At 38.6% G+C, this 25,817-nt stretch overlaps 2 protein-coding genes across 4 annotated transcripts in view; one reads left to right on the top strand and one right to left on the bottom strand.

The window, feature by feature from the left end:
* LOC110446126 (E3 ubiquitin-protein ligase listerin-like) overlaps positions 1–2,221 on the bottom strand; it is a gene marked incomplete at its 3' end in the record, with an annotated part of 37,465 nt that extends 35,244 nt beyond the window's left edge. Inside the window, exons 1-2 of the mRNA XM_021491113.1 lie at positions 1,678–2,221; positions 276–494 (exon numbers count right to left, since the gene is read on the bottom strand). Coding sequence (XP_021346788.1) covers positions 276–389 — 114 coding nt within the window. The remainder of the gene's footprint in view (positions 1–275; positions 495–1,677) is intronic.
* Positions 724–25,817, top strand: part of LOC110446131 (armadillo repeat-containing protein 2-like) — a 34,321-nt gene continuing 9,227 nt past the window's right edge. For 2 of the 3 annotated variants that reach the window (XM_021491119.1, XM_021491118.1), the window contains exons 1-18: positions 724–845; positions 4,397–4,664; positions 5,482–5,554; positions 7,964–7,999; positions 11,483–11,657; positions 13,567–13,738; positions 14,644–14,726; positions 16,422–16,523; positions 17,427–17,602; positions 19,733–19,835; positions 20,289–20,461; positions 20,759–20,809; positions 21,745–21,890; positions 22,059–22,158; positions 22,266–22,406; positions 22,936–23,110; positions 24,128–24,250; positions 24,781–24,894. In XM_021491119.1, the coding sequence (XP_021346794.1) occupies positions 4,435–4,664; positions 5,482–5,554; positions 7,964–7,999; positions 11,483–11,657; positions 13,567–13,738; positions 14,644–14,726; positions 16,422–16,523; positions 17,427–17,602; positions 19,733–19,835; positions 20,289–20,461; positions 20,759–20,809; positions 21,745–21,890; positions 22,059–22,158; positions 22,266–22,406; positions 22,936–23,110; positions 24,128–24,250; positions 24,781–24,894 (2,173 nt within the window). In that variant the 5' untranslated portion in view covers positions 724–845; positions 4,397–4,434. The remainder of the gene's footprint in view (positions 846–4,396; positions 4,665–5,481; positions 5,555–7,963; positions 8,000–11,482; positions 11,658–13,566; positions 13,739–14,643; positions 14,727–16,421; positions 16,524–17,426; positions 17,603–19,732; positions 19,836–20,288; positions 20,462–20,758; positions 20,810–21,744; positions 21,891–22,058; positions 22,159–22,265; positions 22,407–22,935; positions 23,111–24,127; positions 24,251–24,780; positions 24,895–25,817) is intronic. The other variant, XM_021491120.1, reaches the window with a different exon arrangement.

The following is a 25,817-nucleotide window of genomic DNA, read 5'->3' as shown; positions in this document are numbered from 1 at the left end:
GGGTAGTATTGGGTCATAGTCACGGCAATTCGGTGATGTTTTCGGCACCAAATCGCATATTTCCCGATAAAATATGGCAGATGGAAGTAAATAACGTCTACAAAGGTGATATTTCACAGTAATAAAGAAGTATTTGGTTCATAACTGGATCATATGGGGTAGTATTGGGTAGTATTGGGTGGTATTGGGTAGTATTGGGTAGTATTGGGTGGTATTGGGTGGTATTGGGTAGTGTTGGGTAATTAGACGCGCCGAACATATGTACAAAAACTTACCCGCATATTCCCCTTCGTTCTTTGAGACTGCTTTTTACTTGAGTGACCTGGCATCTTCGTTTTTCTATTATTCAATCTATTTTTGATAAAATTTCTGTTAAATCCATTTAACATCCATCAATTCTTTTCCGTTTTCGGTTTGGTTGTGAAATCCACGAATATCAGCTCGTGTGTTCCATATTCCGGAAGTTTGCAATACAGAAAGAGGGATAACTCTACCTGGTAAAATATATTAAAAATTAAAAACCTCTCACGAATTTTGTTAAATTTAAAATTCACGAATTAATGCACATCTTACAAAATTCTGCAAATATTTTCCTTTATTCTTAATGTTTATCTTGAACAATTTATTTGAGGTTATGAATTGTAGGCCTATAGGAGAAGCAGAGACGTATTTTTTTTATTTAACTTGAAAACGGAAGTGCCAAACATAACTTGTGCGCATGCCCTTGGTTGTGAACTATACATTCCAAGAGAAGCATAAAAACACATCTTATGGTCAGGAAACGTTTAGATTTGCTGAAAAATGCGATTGGAGAATTTAATCGAAGTTTGTTAGGTATACTGGAGGTTTGTATTTTTCTGTTTCATTTGACTTGTGTCGCACTTGCTTACAGTTGAAATAGGTAACTATTCAGAATGGACATGTTCATGCAAATAATGACTGACAGCTGATCATTGTCAACGTCAGAAAAGAAGTAAAAACATAACAACTTAATATTAAATATCTTGTTTCCACCGTTTTGGAACGTTTCTTTGGAGTAGTTTTCTGTGAAATGCTTGCTATACAGTACATGGTACACAAAATATTCTGATGAAACTTGTAGTTGTGTTTTTTTGTAGCTCCACACTAGGTCTTTTCGCCTGATAGTCTAGTACCGGTTTACACTTAATCAGTTCGCCCTAGGCTATTATGATAAAGGAATGGAACAGTTTTTGCTCACTGCTATACATAGTTATCATTTAATATCATACATCATAAAAATAACTCTCATTTAAAACATGGCTGTGATGTCATCTAGTGTTATTGCATGAAGTATAGTTGAGACAAATCTACTATTATCACCTACTACTGAGAAATAGTTTGTAACTATTCCACAGAAAAAGGTAACTATTCCAAGAACTATTCCACAGTTGAAGGTGAATATAAGAAGACATCATACTTTAACAGTATTTTTTTAATTAGAAAAAAGATATTGAATGGGAAACAATACTTAATCATCAATAATCCATCAGGAAACTCACATTTGATAAATCCAGAAAGGGCAGATAACTACATTATCAATACATGTACTTTTGTCATAATTTAACAAACTCACAGTCCTTTGTGTCCGCGAATTATTTACAGAATCATTAACACTTGTGCATCTTTAATCCACTTTCTTCGGTTTTTCACACCAACCTGCAAGAGATCACTAATTCTCTCTAACTGATTTCGGCTGGTACTTGTGTATTCTCTAGATCTGACAGCAGGAGACATGTGGCCAGTGTTTTCGATAATAAGTTGCTCATCTGTATCTGTTATAAATCTTCCCAAATTTGCATCAATATCTTTTTTAGGCATAAAAGTTCCCCTTTCATTTCTTGCACATTTTGATCTGTTACATTGTACAGCTTTTTTTGTTTCTATCAGCCTTCCAGGCCTCAAAAAGACTGACTGTCCTATCTGATTTTGCCACAGTGTTTTTTTGAGGCGGCATCCTTCAGAAGGCTTCCAATTTTATTATCATCCAAAGTCTGAAACTGAGGGTTAATATTTTGCTTCTCCAATTTTTGCTTGGCTTCCTGCGTTACCTTAATAAGTTTCTGTTCTTAATAAGTTTCTGTTCCAAATCACTTGTACTTGATATGTCCGAAAAAAGACTACTTTTGAAGTCAAAATTAGTGTTAGTTTTCGTTTGTGTGAGAACAATTTCATTATCACTAGTACTGCATGAAGAGTCCTCCATGTTGAACAGTGAAAACTAAACTGACTAAATGGTTCAATAGAAGCACCATGGTGCCTGTCAAACATTCACAAATTTCATGTAAAGCATGCTGCATGCTCTTTATAATGAGGGTAAACAAGTGAATAGGTGTCAGAGAGTTACAGGTAAGGGCTTACCTGGAACAGTGGAATAGTTGAACAATACACTGTGTAATAGTCAAGGAGTGGAAGTTTAATGATGCCATGTTTTAAGTATGAGAAACACCGAAAACTGTGGAATAGTCAAGATAATGCATAGTTCTCGGCCCAAACGGGCCTCAAACTATCCATTATCTTGACTATTCCACAGTTTTCGGTGTTTCTCCTATACAGACACAGGAATTAAGTTTGAACACTTGCTTTTTTGGCAAATAGAAATTATATTCAGTCAAGTTGATTTCTAAGGTCTACTTGCCCAGGGCAGCCTGATGAATATACTTTTGCCTTGCTGTTGACTTGTTTTATATCTGATGAAAAGCTGAGATCTTGGATCACTGTTAACTGATATATATCTTGTAACCAGGTAGATTATGATATCTTGGTTGGAGAGTTTGTCAAAACATTTTCCAGTGTTCAAATTCTGGTCTTGTGTTGTTAATTCTCATGTAGGGGAATACTGTGTTATAGTGGTTGTGCTTGGCAAGGGGATTATTACCTAAAACTGTGTCATACATATACAAGTCACTTGTATATGTATGACACAGTTTCAGGTAATAAAACCGGATCACATCACATCGCGCAACATGGCCAATCCTGTGTCATCAATTTGCACCTAATATAAGTGACAGTCGAAGAAATTCTGAACGGTTTGTTGTTTTAAAAACTGCATAACTGCAATGCTAGATAACTTTTTTTCGATCACTTGAAATTGGAAAACGTTTAACCACGAAAGCACACGAATACAATCTCATTTGAAGTGATCTGAAAGGCCATAAATCGTCACTTCAACATGGTGTTTCAAGGCGATACTTACTTTCTTAATAAAGCATATCAGACGTATTTACGCTTGCTGCAGTACTGGAAAAGGTAATTGAAGACCATGTACACTTATTCAGATATACTTAACCCATAAATTTGTTGGATGTGAAGTTTGAACAGGGCGGTCACTGGTCAGATTGGCTTACAAAATGTCCACAAATGTACGTGTGCTAGACAATATTGTGTGTGACTCGCTTATCAGACTGTTTTCTCAACGTCATTGGGTCATCCAATATTAACTTGACCCCACTGTCCATTAATGTAACACAAATTATAACACCTGTTGCCAGCTGAAGCTTGCTAATTGACTTTACAACTTAGACAAAAGCATTAGCTCGCAGTCGTACAGCGCACGCTGATCGGTGACGGCCCTGTTTATGTTTACATAGGTGAGTAGACAGATTGTTTTCTGGGACAAAGTTACAGATTTTCCCCATTTTTAAAAACTAAGTCAATTTAGTAGCTACATCATATTTTTAGTAGCCAATGGCTTCTTTTGTCAGAATTAGAAAAGGGAGGGAGGTGAGTTATGGTACTGGACTTTGGGGTCAAAGACTATGGAAGGAGGAAAGAGAACTGGATCCAAATGTAACAGAAAAGACCATGCAATTAAGATCAACTAAAGGAAAACATGCAATGACCAGTCTGAGATTTGATCCTTGGATCTCTCGCTAAAAACAGGTGCTTTAATATAACTGAGCTACCTGAGCAGGTCAATCTCATAATCTGCTCAGTACTGCTACACCTGTTACTGTAAAATCAATTTTACAGTTGATTCTACTCGCTTGATCAGTGTGTGCATGTTCCGACTTCAGTGTAAAGGGTAACCTTTTTTATTTAAATTTATCATAAACAATAATGAATGTACTATAGTTTAAATGTATTGTCTTTTTCTTTTAACAAATAATTGCAGTGACAACTTTAGTTATATATTTGCATTTTCTTCCCCATAGAAATCCTAAATTTTCATAGGCACTTTATGCAAACACTTTTCGTGGCATTATCTCTTCACTCCAAGATGTTCTCCCCTACCCACCACCTTTCCCCCACCCACAGTCCAGTGTTCCTCCTACAAGTCACAGCTGTCCCCCTTAACCCTAAGACTTATTGTGGTCACATCCTGAATACTGACTGAAAAACCTCGAATTCTAATGACAATGCAATCATTTTATTTCAGTATAAATATGATCCTGTCAAATTGGTATCATAGATAACATGATGGACCAAGCTTCTAAACGTAACAAAGGAGACCGGCCTTTTTATCAGCCAAAGGAGAATATACCTACAAGTGCTGAAATAGTCAACAATGCCAGACAATCCATTGGTCGCTCTGAGCTGCAAGCTGTGCAGACAAAGCGACCATATACTCCCCGTGACGGAAGGAGGTCGTTGTTTGGGCCAGCAAGTACTAGGAATCCAGATACTAGGCCACCAAGTGCCTTTAGGTAAGTATGCCATAGGTTGCCATATAGCTGTTCAACACATCAAAATTTGAAAAGTCACAGGTTTATTGATGGCAGAGTTTGGCTATGGACATTGACATCGGAAACGTGCTCAAACTGGTCATTATGCACAATGGCAGAACACAATGTTGAGATAACACGCAGCTAACTGTGACAAACTAACTATATATTTGTATGCCACATGTCAGTACTGATACATGAACAAGCTGACCAACTTAAAGCCTAAACTAGATATAACATTGTATCAGGATGAAGTGCGAAACATTGACATCGTATGATAACTCCAATCAGATTGCAATACCGTACACAGATGACTAATGTGTACATGTACTTTCTGATATTGCTATTTTACTATACAACTTGATTATAAAATTGCACCATGACCATCCCTGATTTACTACCTATCTTTGCTGAAATATTATTAAAAAAAATAGAATAATTAATTTCCATTTTTTACCCTCAGAAAGAACAAATTCTTCCATTTTCAACATGCATTGTAGTGATATATTGTGCTTAAATTAGTTTGGATGTGGAAAACTAACCACTTCCAAATCCATGTTTCGGTTTCTATTAATCTATTTCATATGAAAAAATCAGAAAATCATTCACATGACAAACAAACAAAATATTAGAAGATCAACAGCAGTAACACCTTGCTTAGTATATTTACTTATTAATGCACAAGTAAAGCATCAACAAAATTTGTACCTTCCTACTCTATGGTTTTGGAAAAAACTTCTTTAAGCTCTATGCAGTGCACCTGGTATATATATTTTCTACTTGTTTGATGTTTGTATAGTCTGACATCACGACATTTTGATGGAGTGGACTCAAGACCTGCATCTGGTACCAAGCTCAGCCCTCTTCCCCATGTAAGTATGGTCAAACCTCAGGCTAACAGTGAAAGCACTTAAATAAACCAAACCAGTGGTCAAGTACAGGTATGTTCATATACACACTGTACACATAACTTGATCACAGGACAATATAATCACAAGTGCGAGCACTAAACCTTTGTCTGATATAACCTCTCATGCTTTCCACTTGTTACATGCTTCATTTCCGATATAAGCAGTCAAATTGCATTATAAAGAAAACTTATTCTGTTTCTGTGTTTTCCCCCTGCTGTACATCTACCGGTTTATGAAAGCATAACAATTTAGTGAAAGTCTGCTGTGACTTGGATGTGTCTTGTCAGGGGCACAGAACCCTCAGCTCGAGTAGGACTAACACTATGTACAATCTAAATAACTGACACTGAATATAAACATATATCCTAATAATTATCTCGTATATGTCAAATTTCACGTTTAATGAACTTGGTTAAATGTTCCAGTGAATTACTCTAAATTAACTTTAATTTTTGTTTCAAATGAGTTATTTAAAGCTGTTGAATTTGTTATGTGAACAATAACGTTACACATACATGTAATATACTCTGACTTCTATACAGTGTAATACAATGTAACACCACTATAAAGATAGGTAACATATAAAGTCATCACATAATACAATGACTTCACAGATTTACAACAAACACAAAACTGGTGTTGTTTTCATTGGCATTTCCAGTAATAGATAATCACAAAATCTGTAATTCACTGTGCTTTGGTTGAGCATATAAAATATATATCTTAAAATTCTCATTAAAATAAAAACAAGGAAAAAAAAGTTTTCAGATATCAGACAGTGTATAGATGATAACTGGTTTGACAAATAATGTCCTCTTTATGATTTATACCTGAGGAGGCCAACAAGGCAAAATTTGAACTGTCTGTATAAAGATATGTTGACCAGAAGAGAAAGTCATAATTGGGGAATATCTTCAAAGCTTTCTTCAAATTGGAATTGGATATATAGTGTACTTTTTAAATCTCAGTTGAAAGCTTTAAATTTCATCACAATCACATTTGATAAGAACTTGCTTAACTTCATCTGTATTCTGTGAAATAGAAATGATTTACAGTTGTTTCAGTAATTGAGTCAGATTTTAAACATTTCAATCGTCTTTTTAAATTACAACATCAGTTCTATTACTGTTAACATTGCAAGCAAGTTAAACGTCGCATTACTTGATGGTGTTGGAGTCTTCAACCCAGTCAGCTTTCAGGATAAAGCTCCTATATATATATATCCAGTAATGGCCTTGCACTACTCCCAATCTGATGAAATGCACTTGCACCTTATAACCTGATTAAGTAGGCGTGACTTCCATTCCTGTTCAAGTATACTCCTGTAGCTGTATGAGGGAGTAGTTCTATAAACATTATAGTGAGAGTGTTTGGTACTCATGTACCGATCACAAATCTCTGACATGTAGACCTATAGGTATAGAAGGTTGTACATTGGTTCACAGCACCTGTATAGGTATACTGCTTTATTGCATGCCTTCACAAAGTAAGCTTAAAACAGGTTATTGCAGTGGCCTTAAAAATCCAAGTTTCTGCTGTAAATTCTCTATAATACGCAAACATAAAAAGTCCATTAACTTGAAAATGATTTTTAACAATAGGTTTGAAAAACTGTAAACTATATAAATTATGTAGCTATAATGATACACTTTATATGAAAGATGTAAAACTCATACACTCAAAAACTTGTTTTCCTTTGAGTAAGTGTTTCCTCACAGTACCATATGCATACATATTGTATGTTAAGTGACAGACCTGCTGAGTGATGATTAAGTGACAGACCTGCTGAGTGCCAAGTTTTTTGACAATAAAACGAGGCTCATACATGCAGATGGTTCAAATGCTAGCCAAACCTGCTAATTTCAGGTCACTTTAGTTGTATTTTCACTTTTCAAATTCATCAAAGTCAATACGTGTAGTAGGGTATTTAAAATATAATATCTATTATTTCACTGGCCTGTTTTTCTAAGGAATATTTTTATAAAAACGTTTTAATGTTGAGATAAACAGTGGATATGCAGGAGATTCCAGTACATTGTGTACACAACAAGATAAACAGTGGATATGCAGGAGATTCCAGTACATTGTGTACACAACAATTTGTGAAGAAGTGTTCAAACCATTCATTTGACCAGTTCTTTAAATATTATCATTATATGATAAATTAGTTGTTATAAAAATGAAATAAACTACAACTAAGTTTAATAAACTAAGGTATATAGGTGTGTAAAATTAATGGAAAAGTAGATTTAGGCTTCTGTAGTGATCTCAAACAACTGAAGTCATTGTACATATAATATAAAGGGAGAAACTGTTAGGTGAAACACTGCAGGCTAGAACTCATACTGAAATCTGAATCTTCATTTTCAGAGACCAAGTTGCACATCTATGATCAATGAAGAACAAGTAAGCATGTCAGCACTGGAAGATGTTGTGTATTTTGTGTTAGGTCATTGGTAGACCTGGGAGGGTAGATGCTTTATAGTTAACTATGTACCTGTGATAGGTCATTGGTAGTCTGGTAGACCTGGGAGGGTAGATGCTTTATAGTTAACTATGTACCTGTGTTAGGTCATTGGTAGCCCTGGGAGGGTAGGTGCTTTATAGTTAACCATGTACCTGTGTTAGGTCATTGGTAGCCCTGGGAGGGTAGGTGCTTTATAATTAACTATGTACCTGTGATAGGTCATTGGTAGTCTGGTAGACCTGGGAGGCTAGGTGCTATATAGTTAACTATGTACCTGTGATAGGTCCTTGGTAGTCTGGTAGACCTGGGAGGGGAGATGCTTTATAGTTAACTATGTCCCTGTGTTAGGTCATTGGTAGTATGGTAGACCTGGGAGGCTAGGTGCTATATAGTTAACTATGTACCTGTGTTAGATCATTGGTAGACCTGGGAGGGTAGGTTCTTTATACTTAACTATGTACCTATGTTAGGTCATTGGTAGACCTGGGATGGTAGATGCTTTATAGTTAACTATGTACCTGTGATAGGTCATTGGTAGACCTGGGAGGGTAGATGCTTTATAGTTAACTGTGTACCTGTGATAGGTCATTGGTAGACCTGGGAGGGAAGATGCTTTATAGTTAACTATGTACCTGTGATAGGTCATTCGTAGACCTGGGAGGGTAGATGCTTTATAGTTCACTATGTACCTGTGTTAGGTCATTGGTAGCCCTGGGAGGGTAGGTGCTTTATACTTAACTATGTACCTGTGTTAGGTCATTGGTAGACATGGGACGGTAGATGCTTTATAGTTAATTATGTACCTGTGTTAGGTCATTGGTAGTCTGGTAGACCTGGGAGGCTAGGTGCTTTATAGTTAACTATTTACCTGTGTTAGGTCATTGGTAGACCTGGGATGGTAGATGCTTTATAGTTAACTATGTACCTGTGTTAGGACATTGGTAGACCTGGGAGTGTAGGTGCTTTATACTTAACTATGTACCTGTGTTAGGTCAATGGTAGACCTGGGAGGGCAGATGCTTTATAGTTAACTATGTTTCTGTGTTAGGTCATTGGTAGACATGGGAGGCTAGAACTCATACCGAAATCTGAATCTTCATTTTCAGAGACCAAGTTGCACATCTATGATCCATGAAGAACAAGTAAGCATGTCAGCACTGGAAGAGGTTGTGTAGGTTGTGTGAGGTCATTGGTAGACCTGGGAGGGTAGATGCTTTATATTTAACTGTGTCCCTGTGTTAGGTCATTGGTAGACTGGGAGGGTAGATGCTTTATAGTTAACCATGTACCTGTGTTAGGTCATTGGTAGACTGGGAGGGTAGATGCTTTATAGTTATCTATGTACCTGTGTTAGGTCATTGGTAGACATGGGACGGTAGATGCTTTATAGTTAATTATGTACCTGTGTTAGGTCATTGGTAGACATGGGACGGTAGATGCTTTATAGTTAATTATGTACCTGTGTTAGGTCATTGGTAGACTGGGAGGGTAGATGCTTTATAGTTATCTATGTACCTGTGTTAGGTCATTGGTAGACATGGGAGGCTAGAACTCATACCGAAATCTGAATCTTCATTTTCAGAGACCAAGTTGCACATCTATGATCCATGAAGAACAAGTAAGCATGTCAGCACTGGAAGATGTTGTGTATTTTGTGTTAGGTCATTGGTAGAACTGGGAGGGAAGATGCTTTATAGTTAACTATGTACCTGTGTTAGGTCAATGGTAGACCTGGGAGGGCAGATGCTTTATAGTTAACTATGTACCTGTGATAGGTCATTGGTAGACCTGGGAGGGTAGGCGCTTTATACTTAACTATGTACCTGTGTTAGGTCAATGGTAGACCTGGGAGGGCAGATGCTTTATAGTTAACTATGTTTCTGTGTTAGGTCATTGGTAGACATGGGAGGGTAGATGCTTTATAGTTAATTATGTACCTGTGTTAGGTCATTGGTAGACCTGGGAGGGTAGGTGCTTTATAGTTAACTATGTACCTGTGTTAGGACATTGGTAGACATGGGAGGGTAGATGCTTTATAGTTAATTATGTACCTGTGTTAGGTCATTGGTAGTCTAGTAGACCTGGGAGGCTAGGTGCTTTATAGTTAACTATTTACCTGTGTTAGGTCATTGGTAGACCTGGGAGGGTAGATGCTTTATATTTAACTGTGTACCTGTGTTAGGTCATTGGTAGACTGGGAGGGTAGATGCTTTATAGTTAACTGTGTACCTGTGTTAGGTCATTGGTAGACCTGGGAGGGTCGATGCTTTATAGTTAACTGTGTACCTGTGTTAGGTCATTGGTAGACATGGGAGGGTAGATGCTTTATAGTTAATTATGTACCTGTGTTAGGTCATTGGTAGTCTAGTAGACCTGGGAGGCTAGGTGCTTTATAGTTAACTATGTACCTGTGTTAGGTCATTTGTAGACCTGGGAGGGTAGATGCTTTATAGTTAACTGTGTACCTGTGTTAGGTCATTGGTAGACCTGGCTTTATGTGTTCTTCCCATGGCAGTAATTCTAAACAAGAACCAGTGCTCAATTTTGAAGATAAGAAATATGATGGCCTAGATTACAATGCTGTGTTTATGTAAGAATACAGATACCAACACTATAATAGTAAGTTGATTACAACAGATGGATACAACCAAATTTAGTATACAGTGTAGGAAGTTTACAAAAAAAGAAGTTGTCTTAAATGATGTAAATTTACAAAACATACAGCCTAATGCTTTTACACTCCTACTAATTTCATTATAATGAAAGCTGAACCAGCACTGACAGATGTCTGCATGGCTTTAGTGATGTTGTGTCGTAGGTTAGAGGTGCATGTTTTAGGTGAAATACAAGAGCATGTACATGCTGAAATCTCCCATTAGCCTGGATTGGTAAACAGTAAAGGCTGTAAGAGCTGATAAGGTGATTACATTGTAATTACTACCCTTGTAGTTAGATTTCATAGGAATTGGCTTGTGATGTCTGCTTCATCAAATATTTTTGCATCCATACATAACATGAAGAACAAGCTATCAAGTTGACATTAACATCTTCTGCAAAGAAACATTTTTTTCTGTAATACATAAAAATACATATTGTCATTGTTTCCATGTTAGGCAATTAGATAATGCATGAATCTTCGTCTATGTGTGAAGACATTAGAATTTGACTGATTAACATCCCAGCTTACCAAAGCTTAACATGGCTACCCAGATCACACTAGTAGGTAAAGGTAGTAGATCATTGTTAATATAGATTTGTAACACATACCCATATTATACCATCATCATGCTTGATTTGTCTTGTAATGTTTTTGTTAGAATTGGTGGTGATTGCTGGAAGAGAAGGTTTGATATTTTTACTGTGAATAATTAGTTTGTTTGATAGTAGCTGTATAAAGAGTTGTCCCCCTTGGGGTGTTACAGACTCCACGGCTACCAACAGAACCTGATGTTGAGGTACTCCTTCCACCTAAACCCCCTACTGACCCTAACAAGGCAACTAGGAAGGTTCCTCGAGCCCGTGTCATCCACAGCAACAGTGTTGATGGCTCCAGTCCTGACTCCCTCGGTATCAACAAAAGTGGTTCACTCACTGACTGTAAGTATTGGGTCCCCATTAACAATTGTTTGTTTACTGGTTCTAGTTATTGATGTTTGGGGATTAACAACAGTGGTTCACTCACTGACTGTAAGGGTTTACTGGTTCTTATTATTAGCTCACCTGGTCCAAAGGACCAAAGTGAGCTTATGCCATACAGGGGTGCCCGTCAGTACGTCAACAATTTCTTCAAACGACTTGTGCTTCTTAACCACTGATTGGAATTTAACAAACTTTAATTGAAAGTATCTCTAGGTGGTGGGGATTCAGAATTGAACAAATGGTGAGGCTTACCCTCCAGGGGGCTGAGGGGCAGGGCCAAAAGGGTTATTTGGCTATATTGCTAAAAGCGACTTCTTCTCTGTCACGAAATGGTGGATATTAACAATATTTGACTAGTAGCATCTCTGTGTGACACCCTAGGGGGCTGATAGGTGGGATGTATTGTGTTCTGTTTGTAGTGGAACCGTGCTTCCAACGGTATCCTTTATTGTGCCACCTCACTTGAATGCTACAGCACAGATACCGCAACACCCACCCCAGACCATTTTATTCTCCACCTGGGTTGTTGGAGTTGTGTGGGCAGGAGAAAAACACTTTCTCTAATATTCCATGCGTACAGCGACTTCGGGTATCGAACCCCGGCCGCCTGCTTGGAAGGCCGGAGTGTTAGCCACTCGACCAATCCGCCCACATTAGAAGTATCCACGGGTGGTGGTCATTCAAAATTGGACAAATGGTGGGGCTGACCTCCCAGGGTGATGAGGGGTCGGGTCAAAAAGGGTTATTTGACTACATTGCTTTAAGTGACTTCCTCTCTGGAACTAAGTGATAAATATCAACCATATTTGACTGGAAGCACCCCTGAGTGGTGGGGATTCATAATGGTACAAATGGTTGGGTTGACACCCCAGGGGGCTGAGGGGCTGGGCCAGAAAAGGTAATTGAACGACTTTGCTTGAAGCAACTTCTTCTCTGGAATTAAGCGATGGGTATCAATCATATTTTGTTGGAAGCATCCCTAGGTGGTGGGTATTAACAAGTGTACAAATGGGCAAACTGACCCCCGGGCTAAAGGGTGAAATCAAAAATTAAGAGACAAACACAATCATGATATAAGCATTGACCCTTCGGCCTGGCCACACTTCTAGGGACCTAGTTTCTGGGTCAAAACTTGGAAATGGTTGATATCCCCACCCCAAAACTATATATACAATTGCTGAGCATAAAGAGACGAATGCAGTCATGATATTAGAATTGACCCAGGGGTCTGCTTCACCCTTTTAGACTTAACCCCTGAGTCATAACTTTGAAACAGTTGAGATCCCCATCCTAAAACTATATATACAACTGCTGGGCATAAAGAGACGAATGGATTCATGATATTAGAATTCACCCTGGGGTCTGGCCACAACCCTTGGGACCTAGTTTCTGAGTCACAACTTGGAAATAGTTGAGATCCCTACCGAATAACTATACATAAAATTGCTGGGCATGAAAAATCTATACAGATATGCTACAGGGGTTGGCCTTGAGGTTTGGCCCTATCCCTGGGATTTTATTTGGAGAATATTTTGTCATGATTGCTTAAATATCCAGGTGAGAGATACAGGCCCCCTGGGCCTCTTGTTGATGTTTTGGGATTAACAACAGTGGTTCACTCACTGACTGTAAATACATATAGATTGCTAATTAGCGATCAAGAGCTGTTTGTTCATTGAACTGAATTACTATTCTTAGGTTTCCACTCTGACACTTAAAAGAATGTGATATATGTTTTTCTGTCTAGCTCTTCATTATTATTTAGTTAGTGTCTATATACTTTAGAACCCTGTATAATAGTCTGATGTGCTCTGATCACTGCAGAAGCTGAACCGAAATTCATATTGTTTTCCCTTGATGTTCCTAGTGTCAGGTTCCTCCAGACAGACGGATGGAAACACGACTGACTCAACACGAAGGACTCACAGCGGACCCAAGGATAGGACACCCATTCCTAAGGAGGAGCGAGGGGAGGGGGATGGCAAGGAGATGCCCCCTAGAGCCCCTAGTCAGGCCTCAGTCAGGAGTCCTCCTAGAAGGTAAACTTTAGAGGTTCAGTAATAAAGTTGGGTGAGAAAGCATAGTCTTACTACAGATATTCAGATTTTCTGGATTTACAAGTACTTGATAAGACTGTTGTCTGCGTTTTAGGTCACCAGAGATAAGTCTCTTGTAAACAATTCATGAGGGGCAGGAGGAGAGATCAAATTTGCTAAATTTCAATGATCTCTGCTTTTAACCCGGATATGGTAGAATCAAATATTTTTCCTGGATGGAAAGGTCCTAAGGTGCTTTATTAAAATTGTACATTTCATTACCCCATGGTCACCTATTTCCCCATTGTGGAGGGAGTACATTTTACTTTTATTTTATATATAGGGAAATATCGCTTTTGGTTTATATTAGGAAATAGTTCAAACTTGATTGGAATTATATTCATGTGATGGTAATTTGATGGTACAAAAATTCAGACCCTAACGAGAAGAGAAAAAAATGAGTTCACAAAGATTGTAATTTTTTCTCAAAGATTATAAGGTTTAGGGTCTGCCGTAATTCCATAATAATAATCATTTTATAACTGTTGGATATGAGACAAGACTTGCATATGCTTTGTCTGATTTTTACAGTTACCAGCTATACATGAACATGTATGTTGATCACTCCCCAATATTTTTTTGTCAGTGAATCAACAATAAAAAAGCCATATTTTCATTACATGTTCTATTTTCATTTGTCACTTAACAACAAATAACAGCTCTTTACAAATCAGATGACCGTTGATGCCAATTTATGGTCATTTGTTGTTAAATAGAAGTGAAATAAGTGTGATATTATGGGTTTTTAAAAATATTTTTTCAGTCATTACTTAAGAAAATATGAATTTGAGCAGTGCTTGGAAGCCCAGCTTTGCAGTGTTTTACACATTGATTTGTTATGTTGACAGTGCCAGCAGTAGAGAGGTGGAGAGCAGAGTCAGCAGTGGAGGCACTAACAGGACATCTAGCGCAGGCAGTACTGGCCGGGCAGGTACGTACCAGGACAAGTCTATGTCAAACTACTAGCCGGGCAGGTACGTACCAGGACCAGTCTATGTCAAACTACTGGCCAGGCAGGTACGTACCAGGACCAGTCTATGTCAAACTACAGGCCAGGCAGGTACGTACCAGGACCAGTCTATGTCAAACTACTGGCCAGGCAGGTACGTACCAGGACCAGTCTATGTCAAACTACAGGCCAGGCAGGTACGTACCAGGACCAGTCTATGTCAAACTACTGGCCAGGCAGGTACGTACCAGGACCAGTCTATGTCAAACTACAGGCCGGGCAGGTACGTACCAGGACCAGTCTATGTCAAACTACTGGCCAGGCAGGTACGTATCAGGACCAGTCTATGTCAAACTACAGGCCAGGCAGGTACGTACCAGGACCAGTCTATGTCAAACTACTGGCTGGGCAGGTACGTACCAGGACCAGTCTATGTCAAACTACTGGCTGGGCAGGTACGTACCAGGACCAGTCTATGTCAAACTACTGGCTGGGCAGGTACGTACCAGGACCAGTCTATGTCAAACTGCTGGCTGGGCAGGTACGTACCAGGACCAGTCCATGTCAAACTACTGGCTGGGCAGGGACGTACCAGGACCAGTCTATGTCAAACTACTGGCCAGGCAGGTACGTATCAGGACCAGTCTATGTCAACCTACAGGCCAGGCAGGTACGTACCCGGACCAGTCTATGTCAAACTACTGGCTGGGCAGGCACGTACCAGGACCAGTCTATGTCAAACTACTGGCGGGGCAGGTACGTACCAGGACCAGTCTATGTCAAACTGCTGGCCGGGCAGGTACGTACCAGGACCAGTCCATGTCAAACTACTGGCTGGGCAGGTACGTACCAGGACCAGCCTATGCCAAACTACTGGCTTGGCAGGTACGTACCAGGACCAGTCTATGTCAAACTACTGGCTGGGCAGGTACGACGTACCAGAACCAGTCTATGTCAAACTACAGGCCAGGCAGGTACGTACCAGGACCAGTCTATGTCAAACTACTGGCTGGGCAGGTACGTACCAGGACCAGTCTATGTCAAACTACTGGCTGGGCAACTAAGTACCAGGACCAGTCTATGCCAAACTACTGGCCAGGCAGGTACGTACCAGGACCAGTCTATGTCAAACTACTGGCTTGGCAGGTACGTCGTATCAGGACCAGTCTATGTCAAACTACAGGCCAGGCAGGTACGTACCAGGGCTAGTCTATGTCAAACTACAGGCCAGGCAGGTACGTACCAGGACCAGTCTATGTCAAACTACAGGCCAGGCAGGTACGTACCAGGCCCAGTCTATGTCAAACTACTGGCCAGGCAGGTACGTACCAGGACCAGTCTTTGTCAAACTACTGGCTGGGCAAGTACGTACCAGGACCAGTCCATGTCAAACTATCAAACCACTGGCCGGGTAGGTAAGTCCCAGGACCAGTCTATGTCAAACTATCAAACTACTGGCTGGGCAGGTAAGTCCCAGTACCAGTCTATGTCAAACTGTCAAACTTGAGTGTATCAGTATGTCAAACTAATGTCCTGACGGGCAAGTCCCAGGGCCAGCCTCTGTCATTATGTCAAACTACTGAGCAAACAGGCAAGTCCCATGGTCAGATTATGTCAATAAGTCAATGCAAAGTAAGGACCTTATGTAAGTTTGACACCTGTTACTTGAATTTGTAGGTAGTGCTGGTAAGCGAGATGCCGAGGAGTCTCAGGAGGAGACCATGTTTTACACCCAGAATATTGCCCCTCGTCTGGAAGAGCTGGCTCTCTTAGGTAAAAGTAAGTGTCAACCTTTCACACAGCAGCATCAACCAGCACTGTAGAAACAATGAGTCCTTAGCTTGATCAGTTGTATCTAAACAATGAGTCCTTAGCTTGATCAGTTGTATCTAAACAAGGAGTCCTTAGCTTGATCAGGTGTATCTAAATAATGAGTCCTTAGCTTGATCAGTTGGATCTAAATAATGAGTCCTTAGCTTGATCAATTGTATCTAAATAATGAGTCCTTAGCTTGATCAGTTGGATCTAAATAATGAGTCCTTAGCTTGATCAATTGTATCGAAATAATGAGTACTTAGCTTGATCAGTTGTATCTAAACAAGGAGTCCTTAGCTTGATCAGGTGTATCTAAATAATGAGTCCTTAGCTTGATCAATTGTATCTAAATAATGAGTACTTAGCTTGATCAGTTGTATCTAAACAAGGAGTCCTTAGCTTGATCAGGTGTATCTAAATAATGAGTCCTTAGCTTGATCAGTTGGATCTAAATAATGAGTCCTTAGCTTGATCAATTGTATCGAAATAATGAGTACTTAGCTTGATCAGTTGTATCTAAACAAGGAGTCCTTAGCTTGATCAATTGTATCTTGCATTTAAAAAAAATGGAATGTGTGTTTAAACATTTTAAATGTATGTATTTCTATGCTGTGGAGTAGCTAGAGAAATGTCTGTTTAAAATATTTTGCATGCTTATATATGTGTAAAACTTTGTATTTAACAATATAAAGACTCAATATGTTATTTTTTTAGAACACATATCAATTAACTATGCTTGATGCAATATATCTCCAATTATTTTTTGTCGTTGAACTAAAAAAGAAACACTCGTCACCGATATCAGTAAAGAATACTGTTGTTTTACATGTGTGGTGAACAGTGACAGTTGAGTTTGTTTTTATGTAGAGCGGGAGGGTGACAAGCTGTGTGAGTGTGCTGACAACCTGTACAAGCTCCTACAGAAGGAGAACCTGCTAGGCAAGAGTTGTAAACAACGTTCCACCATACTCAAGTCTGTGTTCAAATTACTTGACCTGGAAGAGCCCAAAGTCCTACTACGGGTGGCAAGACTCATCCTCTCTGTATGTAATAATTTTACTGCTCTATGTCTGTATATATCTTACCTGTATGTTATTTTGTCACTAGACATCAGACTTGTACTATGTAATTTAGGAGGCACGGTAGTCCAGAGGTAGGACGCCGAGCTCGTGACCGAAGGGTTGCGGGTTTGTGCCACGGCACGGCAATGTGTTGTATCTTTGAGCAAGATACTTTACTTCGCTTGTTCCAGTCTACTCAGCTGTAAATGAGTATGTGGTTGGGCAGTGCTAGAATTTTTGAATGCTAGCTGTAAGCGCCGAAATGGCATCCCCGGCTGTATGCTCCCCAGGGAGTTGATAAAGATATTTGCTGGTTGCAAAGGCCCTATAATCATGGATAATAATTTGTGAACCGCTTTGAGACAACCTACGAACTAGGTTGTGATAAAGCGGTATATCAGAACCTCAAATGATTATCATTATTAATTATATCTTACCTGTACGTTACTACGTCACTAGACATTAGACTTGTACTAACTGTATGTAATGACCACACTGCTCTGTCTATAGATATCTTACCTGTACGTAACTACGTCACTAGACATCAGACTTGTACTAACTGTATGTAATGACCACACTCCTCTGTCTGTAGATATCTTACCTGTACGTAAGTACGTCACTAGACATCAGACTTGTACTAACTGTATGTAATGGCCACCATGCTCTGTCTGTAGATATCTTACCTATACGTAACTACGTCACTAGACATTAGACTTGTACTAACTGTATGTAATGACCACAATGCTCTGTCTGTAGATATCTTACCTGTACGTAAGTACGTCACTAGACATCAGACTTGTACTAACTGTATGAAATGACCACACTGCTCTGTCTGTAGATATATTACCTGTACGTAACTACGTCACTAGACATTAGACTTGTACTAACTGCATGTAATGACCACACTGCTCTGTCTATAGATATCTTCCCTGTACGTAACTACGTCACTAAACATCAGACTTGTACTAACTGTATGTAATTACCACGCTGCTCTGTCTGTATATATCTTACCTGTACGTGACTGCGTCACTAGACATCAGACTTGTACTAACTGTATGTAATTACCACGCTGCTCTGTCTGTATATATCTTACCTGTACGTGACTGCGTCACTAGACATCAGACTTGTACTAACTGTATGTAAAGACCACACTGCTCTGTCTGTAGATATCTTTCCTGTACGTAACTACGTCACTAGACATCAGACTTGTACTAACTGTATGTAATGACACCACTGCTCTGTCTGTAGATATCTTAACTGTACGTTACTACGTCACTAGACATCAGACTTGTACTAGCTGTATGTAATGACCACACTGCTCTGTCTGCAGATATCTTACCTGTACGTAACTACGTCACTAAACATCAGACTTGTACTAACTGTATGTAATGGCCACCATGCTCTGTCTGTAGATATCTTCCCTGTACGTAACTACGTCACTAAACATCAGACCTGTAGTAACTGTATGTAATGACCACACTGCTCTGTCTGCAGATATCTTACCTGTACGTAACTACGTCACTAGACATCAGACTTGTACTAGCTGTATGTAATGACCACACTGCTCTGTCTGCAGATATCTTACCTGTACGTAACTACGTCAGTAGACATTAGACTTGTACTAACTGTATGTAATGACACCACTGCTCTGTCTGTAGATATCTTAACTGTACGTTACTACGTCACTAGACATCAGACTTGTACTGACTGTATGTAATGACCACACTGCTCTGTCGGTAGATATCTTACCTGTACGTAACTACGTCACTAGACATTAGACTTATACTAGGTAATTTATCCACTACAGTGTCGCTAGATATCAGACACTTCTCTCTTTGTGTTATATTTCATTGTAAGATGCTTTGTCATTACCTTGAATGGTTACACCATTTGACCTTACAATTTTTTGTTTTGCTGTTATTCGTTTATTTGTTAATCTTACACAGATTTTGAAACAATGTATATTGTATACTGTATAAAGCAACTTTTGCCTTTCTAAAAGCATTTATCCTGTTAGTTTCATCCATAAAAATGTTTATCTAAGGCTGAGCTTCATCTACATGTAACATAAATATCTATGGTAAAGTAGACCTTTTGATTCTACCTTTTCAGTTCCGTGTGAGCGGCAACAATCTTTTAAATGTGTGTAAACTAGTTTTTAAAGTGAGTCGTAATGAAAAGAATGACCCTGAGTTTCTACGAGGAAACATATTAGGTAAGTTTAAGTCGCACCCACACCTTTACTTCCTGTAATTTGGTGAATAATAACTGTATGAATTTGAGCACACACAAAAAAAGTATCTATAGATATCTCTTACAGAACACTGTCAGTAACTTTTGTTGTTTATTTCATCTGAATTGTATTCCTATAAATTTCCACAAGGATGTTTTTCTTTGCTGAAATCATGATAAAAGCTAGAGTCAAAACAGGAACAAGGTTCCAGTGATTACCTCAGTTACATTGTAATGGGGATGTTTAAGTCACAGTATACTTTCTTTTCCAAATAAGAGTCAGCTCCACTGAGCCTGCTCCACTGAGTCTGCTCCACTGAGCCTGCTCCACTGAGTCTGCTCCACTGAGCCTGCTACCACTGGTATATTTGAAATCAGTCGCACATAATAACAAGAGTATATCTGTAACTGCAAGTGATACTAATTTAATTTGTAGAGCTGTTGTCAAAGACGTTAAGTTGTACTGACCACACTTCGTCATGTGAAGCCCTCATATATTGTGTGGGTGCCATCAAGTTTCTGACGGGGAATACTACCATTGTCAAACAGCTTGTCAAAGAGAACTGTATAGAAGGCCTAGGCCAGCTGCTGGATGGAATCAACAAAACGGTGAATACAAAACACAAATCCTGATTTGTTCTATGTTGTTTTTCAATTTTTTGCTTCCTGGAGCTTCTAAGTGAAAAGTAAAGGGAATTAGTATAAGTAAGACTAGGTATGAATTGTATTGTCCTGCATCTTAAAAAAAAAATCATACTACAATTGTATTTTGACAAAAGAGGTATCACCCGTTTTCTTTTGCACTTAAAAACCTGTAGAACAAATATAATATGATTGATTGACAAAGTGTTGAGTTAGTATTTGTCATGAAATCACAAATAATGATCTTTAATTCTATTTTCACAGAATAGAGAAAATGGAAAAGTTAATGAACAACTTGGACATATACTTGTACAGGTAAGTGACAGAATAATTTGTATATGAAGCCAATAAAGCGCATGTAATAAAAATATACTACTTTGTGTAAACTACAGATACTGCTATGTGAAAACTACAGATACTACTCTGTAAACTACAGATACTACTCTGTGTAAACTACAGATACTACTGGGTATAAACTACAGATACTGCTCTGTGTAAACTACAGATACTACTCTGTGTAAACTACAAATACTACTCTGTGTAAACTACAGATACTGCTCTGTGTAAACTACAGATACTACTCTGTGTAAACTACAGATACTACTCTGTAAACTACAGATACTACTCTGTGTAAACTACAGATACTACTCTGTAAACTACAGATACTACTATGTGTAAACTACAGATACTGCTCTGTGTAAACTACAGATACTACTCTGTGTAAACTACAGATACTACTCTGTAAACTACAGATACTACTCTGTGTAAACTACAGATACTACTCTGTAAACTACAGATACTACTATGTGTAAACTACAGATACTGCTCTGTGTAAACTACAGATACTACTCTGTGTAAACTACAGATACTGCTCTGTGTAAACTACAGATACTACTCTGTGTAAACTACAGATACTACTCTGTAAACTACAGATACTACTCTGTGTAAACTACAGATACTACTGTGTAAACTACAGATACTACTCTGTGTAAACTACAGATACTACTCTCTGTAAACTACAGATACTACTCTGTGTAAACTACAGATACTACTCTGTGTAAACTACAGATACTACTTTGTGTAAACTACAGATACTGCTATGTGAAAACTACAGATACTGCTCTGTGTAAACTACAGATACTACTCTGTGTAAACTACAGATACTGCTCTCTGTAAACTACATATACTACTGGGTTTAAACTACAGATACTAATTGACCAGCATTAGACCTCTCCTTTACTTTGTTACAGTTGACAGCTACCTTAAGAAACTTAGCTGATGCCAACTCAAGTCGTGACAAATTTTTAAGTTGTCATATTGTGGAAGGCCTGTGTACTGTTGTGGACATGTACGCTCTTGATGGGGACCTCATGCTCAACATATCACGTATATTTAGGTAAGACTACCTGACTGACACATCATGATGATACTTAATCTTTATAATTAAGGCCCAATAACAAGTTTTTGTGAAGACATTCAGTCAATTTAAATTTTCCTATGACTTTGAAGAGGATTCTAGTAGATCCTGATTTCTGTGTTAGCCCTGTTGTACTTTGTGTTACAGTAAAATCACCCTCCACACAGACTGCTGTACTGTCCTGGCAGACCAGCCATCCTCATACAAGTCTTTCATCAATTTGCTCAACAAACATCTCCAGAAGTCTGTAAGTCTTTCACTGTGGGTTTAAAATTGTAAATGAAGTTCCAACACTTTAAGTTTTGCACTGTAAACAGATGTAGAGAATTTAATCCATGTGTCACTTTGTTACAGGATATGGTTGTACGTGTGTGTTTTGTACTGGGAAACATAACTGCCAAAAACGACGAAGCGAGAGTGCGGCTGTACCAAGAGAACAAGGCCTTTGATGTGTTGCTGTCAGTATTAAAACTTTACCTGGAGATGGACATCAAGGTAAGCATTGCTGTCAGTATTAAATCTTTACCTGTAGATAGACCTCAAGGTAGGTATTGCTGTCAGTATTAAATCTTTACCTGTAGATAGACTTCAAGGTAGGTATTGCTGTCAGTATTGAATCTTTACCTGTAGAGATAGACCTCAAGGTAGGTATTGCTGTCAGTATTAAATCTTTACCTGTAGATAGACTTCAAGGTAGGTATTGCTGTCAGTATTAAATCTAAACCTGTAGATAGACTTCAAGGTAGGTATTGCTGTCAGTATTAAATCTTTACCTGTAGATAGACCTCAAGGTAGGTATTGCTGCCATATTATTTTTTTACCTGTAGATTGACCTCAAGGTAGGTATTGCTGTCATATTAATTTTTTACCTGTAGATTGACATCAAGGTTGGAACAATCTGTGTAGGAGGATTCACATGATCAAATTCATCTTGATAGTTCAAGAGTCCTGCATTAAGTTTCTTAAAACAAAAAGTCCAAAGCTGATTTATTAGACTTGTTCTGTATGTGATTGTCTGTTGTAGGCACAGGGTAAAGAGGAGAAGTCCGAGGAAGGGGAGCGAGGCAATAAACTTAATAAGAGGGAGGATGTCATGATCAAAGTGGTCAGGGTCATCGCCAACTTGTCAATCAATGAAACTGTAGGCCCACTCATTGCTTCCAATGCACAGTGCATAGATCTTCTGCTCAGTATTCTAGGTATGTGGTATTTTTTTTAAATGAGTCTTTAGAATTGTTCATTTCAGCAAGCCTCTAGTGAGCTGAAAGGAAATAATTGATAGGTTTCTGTCTCATGAAATAGAAACATATTTGTTAAGTTCCTTTTAACACATGATCAAGAATTTCATTTTATGTTGTGAAAAAAATGCATTCGCAGGTTATTTTTGTAGTTTGAAATTCCATCATTTTGTGTCTTTTTCTGTTTTCACCATAATATCATGATATGATCTGGATGTCTGCGGCACCATTTCACTATCATAAGATCGATGTGTATATAACATATAACATGAAATCATATAACATGAGATCACACGTGTGACAAAGGTATGATAAATAGATGTTGTTGAGTAATTGGTAATATGCATTCTATAGTAGTATCTTCAGTAAGCTGACGATAATACAAGTATTGTAAACACACTGAAATATTTGCATATATTCTTATTTTTGTGTGTTAGGGATAATTTTTAAGTTAAATGTACTGTGACTTTATATCCAGTGGTTATCATAACACTTTCAAGAGTGAAAGAATACAAGACTCTATAAAGTCCAGGATGTAAGATAGGGAAATTCCACCCAAGGGGTTTAAGGCTGTGTAAAACCTAAGGCTTTCTTAGGGTTTTCCTCCAATTTGAAAATCTTCAGGATGGAATTTCCTAGACTACACCCCTGGGCATGATAGAGTATTTTCTTTCATTCCAATTACCAGAATTAGCTCAGAAACCAATAAAATGCATCAGAATGTCTGCATGATGGCATCACAAAATGTCCCTGATTTCGTGATGTTGTGTGATTGTTCTCCCATTGTGACATCACAAGCTTGTGATGGGATGTTCAATAGATATTTCTTAAAACTCTTTCTTGCTCTGAACAGTTTTGTCATATATACACAGGAAAAGAGAAAATATGATTATCACAAAAGTCCTGTTACTGCTAAAATTCATAATTTAACAGTAAGTGATTGAGAGTATAGTTGCTTACTGTTGATTCTGTTTACAGAGTACAAGGAGATCTCGGCTAGTGAGGAGCTTGTCCTTAACACAGTGGCCACCATCAACAATCTGTCTTACTACAGTGTCAAAACAAGCATGATCACCCAACACCAGATGAGGGTTATTGAAGGTGAGTGTTGACATCAGGGTGATCAGACTAACATGACCACCCAACACCAGATGAGGGTTATTGAAGGTGAGTGTTGACATCAAGGTGATCAGACTAACATGACCACCCAACACCAGATGAGGGTTATTAAAGGTGAGTGTTGACATCAAGGTAATCGACTAACATGACCACCCAACACGAGATGAGGGTTATTGAGGTGAGTGTTGACATCAAGGTAATCGACTAACATGACCACCCAACACCAGATGAGGGTTATTGAGGTGAGTGTTGACATCAAGGTGATCTGACTAACATGATCACCCAAATTGAGCACTTGCTTGTATTTGATATTGGTCCTGAGAAAATATTTCGGCATGATAAATTTTTTGGATATTTACATGTACTGTAAATCTTTTGCAACAGTTTATTTTTTGAAAACATTCCAGAAAAATAAATTGTCTTGGTGTAGTAATCCCAAACCAATGCTGCCTATGACATTGTAAACAGCCAGTGTTACAGTAAATTACGAGTTGCTGTTTGTTGTATTACAGCCCTGTTAAAGTTAGTACTAGCCAACAACATGGAGGGCATGATTGAGTCATCACGTGTGTTTGGTAATTTGACACGACAGAAGGCAGTCCGGGACTTTCTGGTACAGCACAAGGGTAAGTCACTCTACTCTATTATATTCCTGTTGGTTTATTTAGTTACATCTTGTTACAAACATGTATTTAAAAGTAATTATTTAACCTTCAATATAATCTGCATTGTGATTATATTTCATTGTGGTATCTGCCAGTGTAAGTTGTATGGTGTGACATGACCTTGAGTATGGATAGCCTGTAGGGTGATACATTCGTAGTTATAACCTTCAGTGTAAGTTGTACGGTGTGACCTAGAGTATGAATAGCCTGTAGGGTGATACGTTCGTAGTTATAACCTTCAGTGTAAGTTGTATGGTGTGACATGACCTTGAGTATGGATAGCCTGTAGGGTGGTACGTTAGTAGTTTTAACCTTCAGTGTAAGTTGTACGGTGTGACCTAGAGTATGGATAGCCTGTAGGGTTGTACGTTAGTAGTTATAACCTTCAGTGTAAGTTGTACGGTGTGACCTTGAGTATGAATAGCCTGTAGGGTGATACGTTAGTAGTTATAACATTCAGTGTAAGTTGTATGGTGTGACATGACCTTGAGTATGGATAGCCTGTAGGGTGGTACGTTCGTAGTTATAACATTCAGTGTAAGTTGTATGGTGCGACATGACCTTGAGTATGAATAGCCTGTAGGGTGATACGTTAGTAGTTATAACATTCAGTGTAAGTTGTATGGTGTGACATGACCCTGAGGATGGATAGCCTGTAGGGTGATACGTTAGTAGTTATAACCTTCAGTGTAAGTTGTATGGTGTGACCTTGAGTATGGATAGCCTGTAGGGTGATACGTTAGTTATAACCTTCAGTGTAAGTTGTACGGTGTGACCTTGAGTATGGATAGCCTGTAGGGTGATACGTTCGTAGTTATAACCTTCAGTGTAAGTTGTATGGTGTGACATGACCCTGAGGTTTGATAGCCTGTAGGGTGATACGT

Source organism: Mizuhopecten yessoensis, unplaced genomic scaffold, assembly GCF_002113885.1.
Source record: "Mizuhopecten yessoensis strain PY_sf001 unplaced genomic scaffold, ASM211388v2 scaffold2583, whole genome shotgun sequence".
In the NCBI taxonomy this organism is placed as follows: domain Eukaryota; kingdom Metazoa; phylum Mollusca; class Bivalvia; order Pectinida; family Pectinidae; genus Mizuhopecten; species Mizuhopecten yessoensis.
The sequence above is the reverse complement of the archived record's forward strand: the minus strand, read 5'-3'. Positions and strand labels throughout refer to the sequence as shown.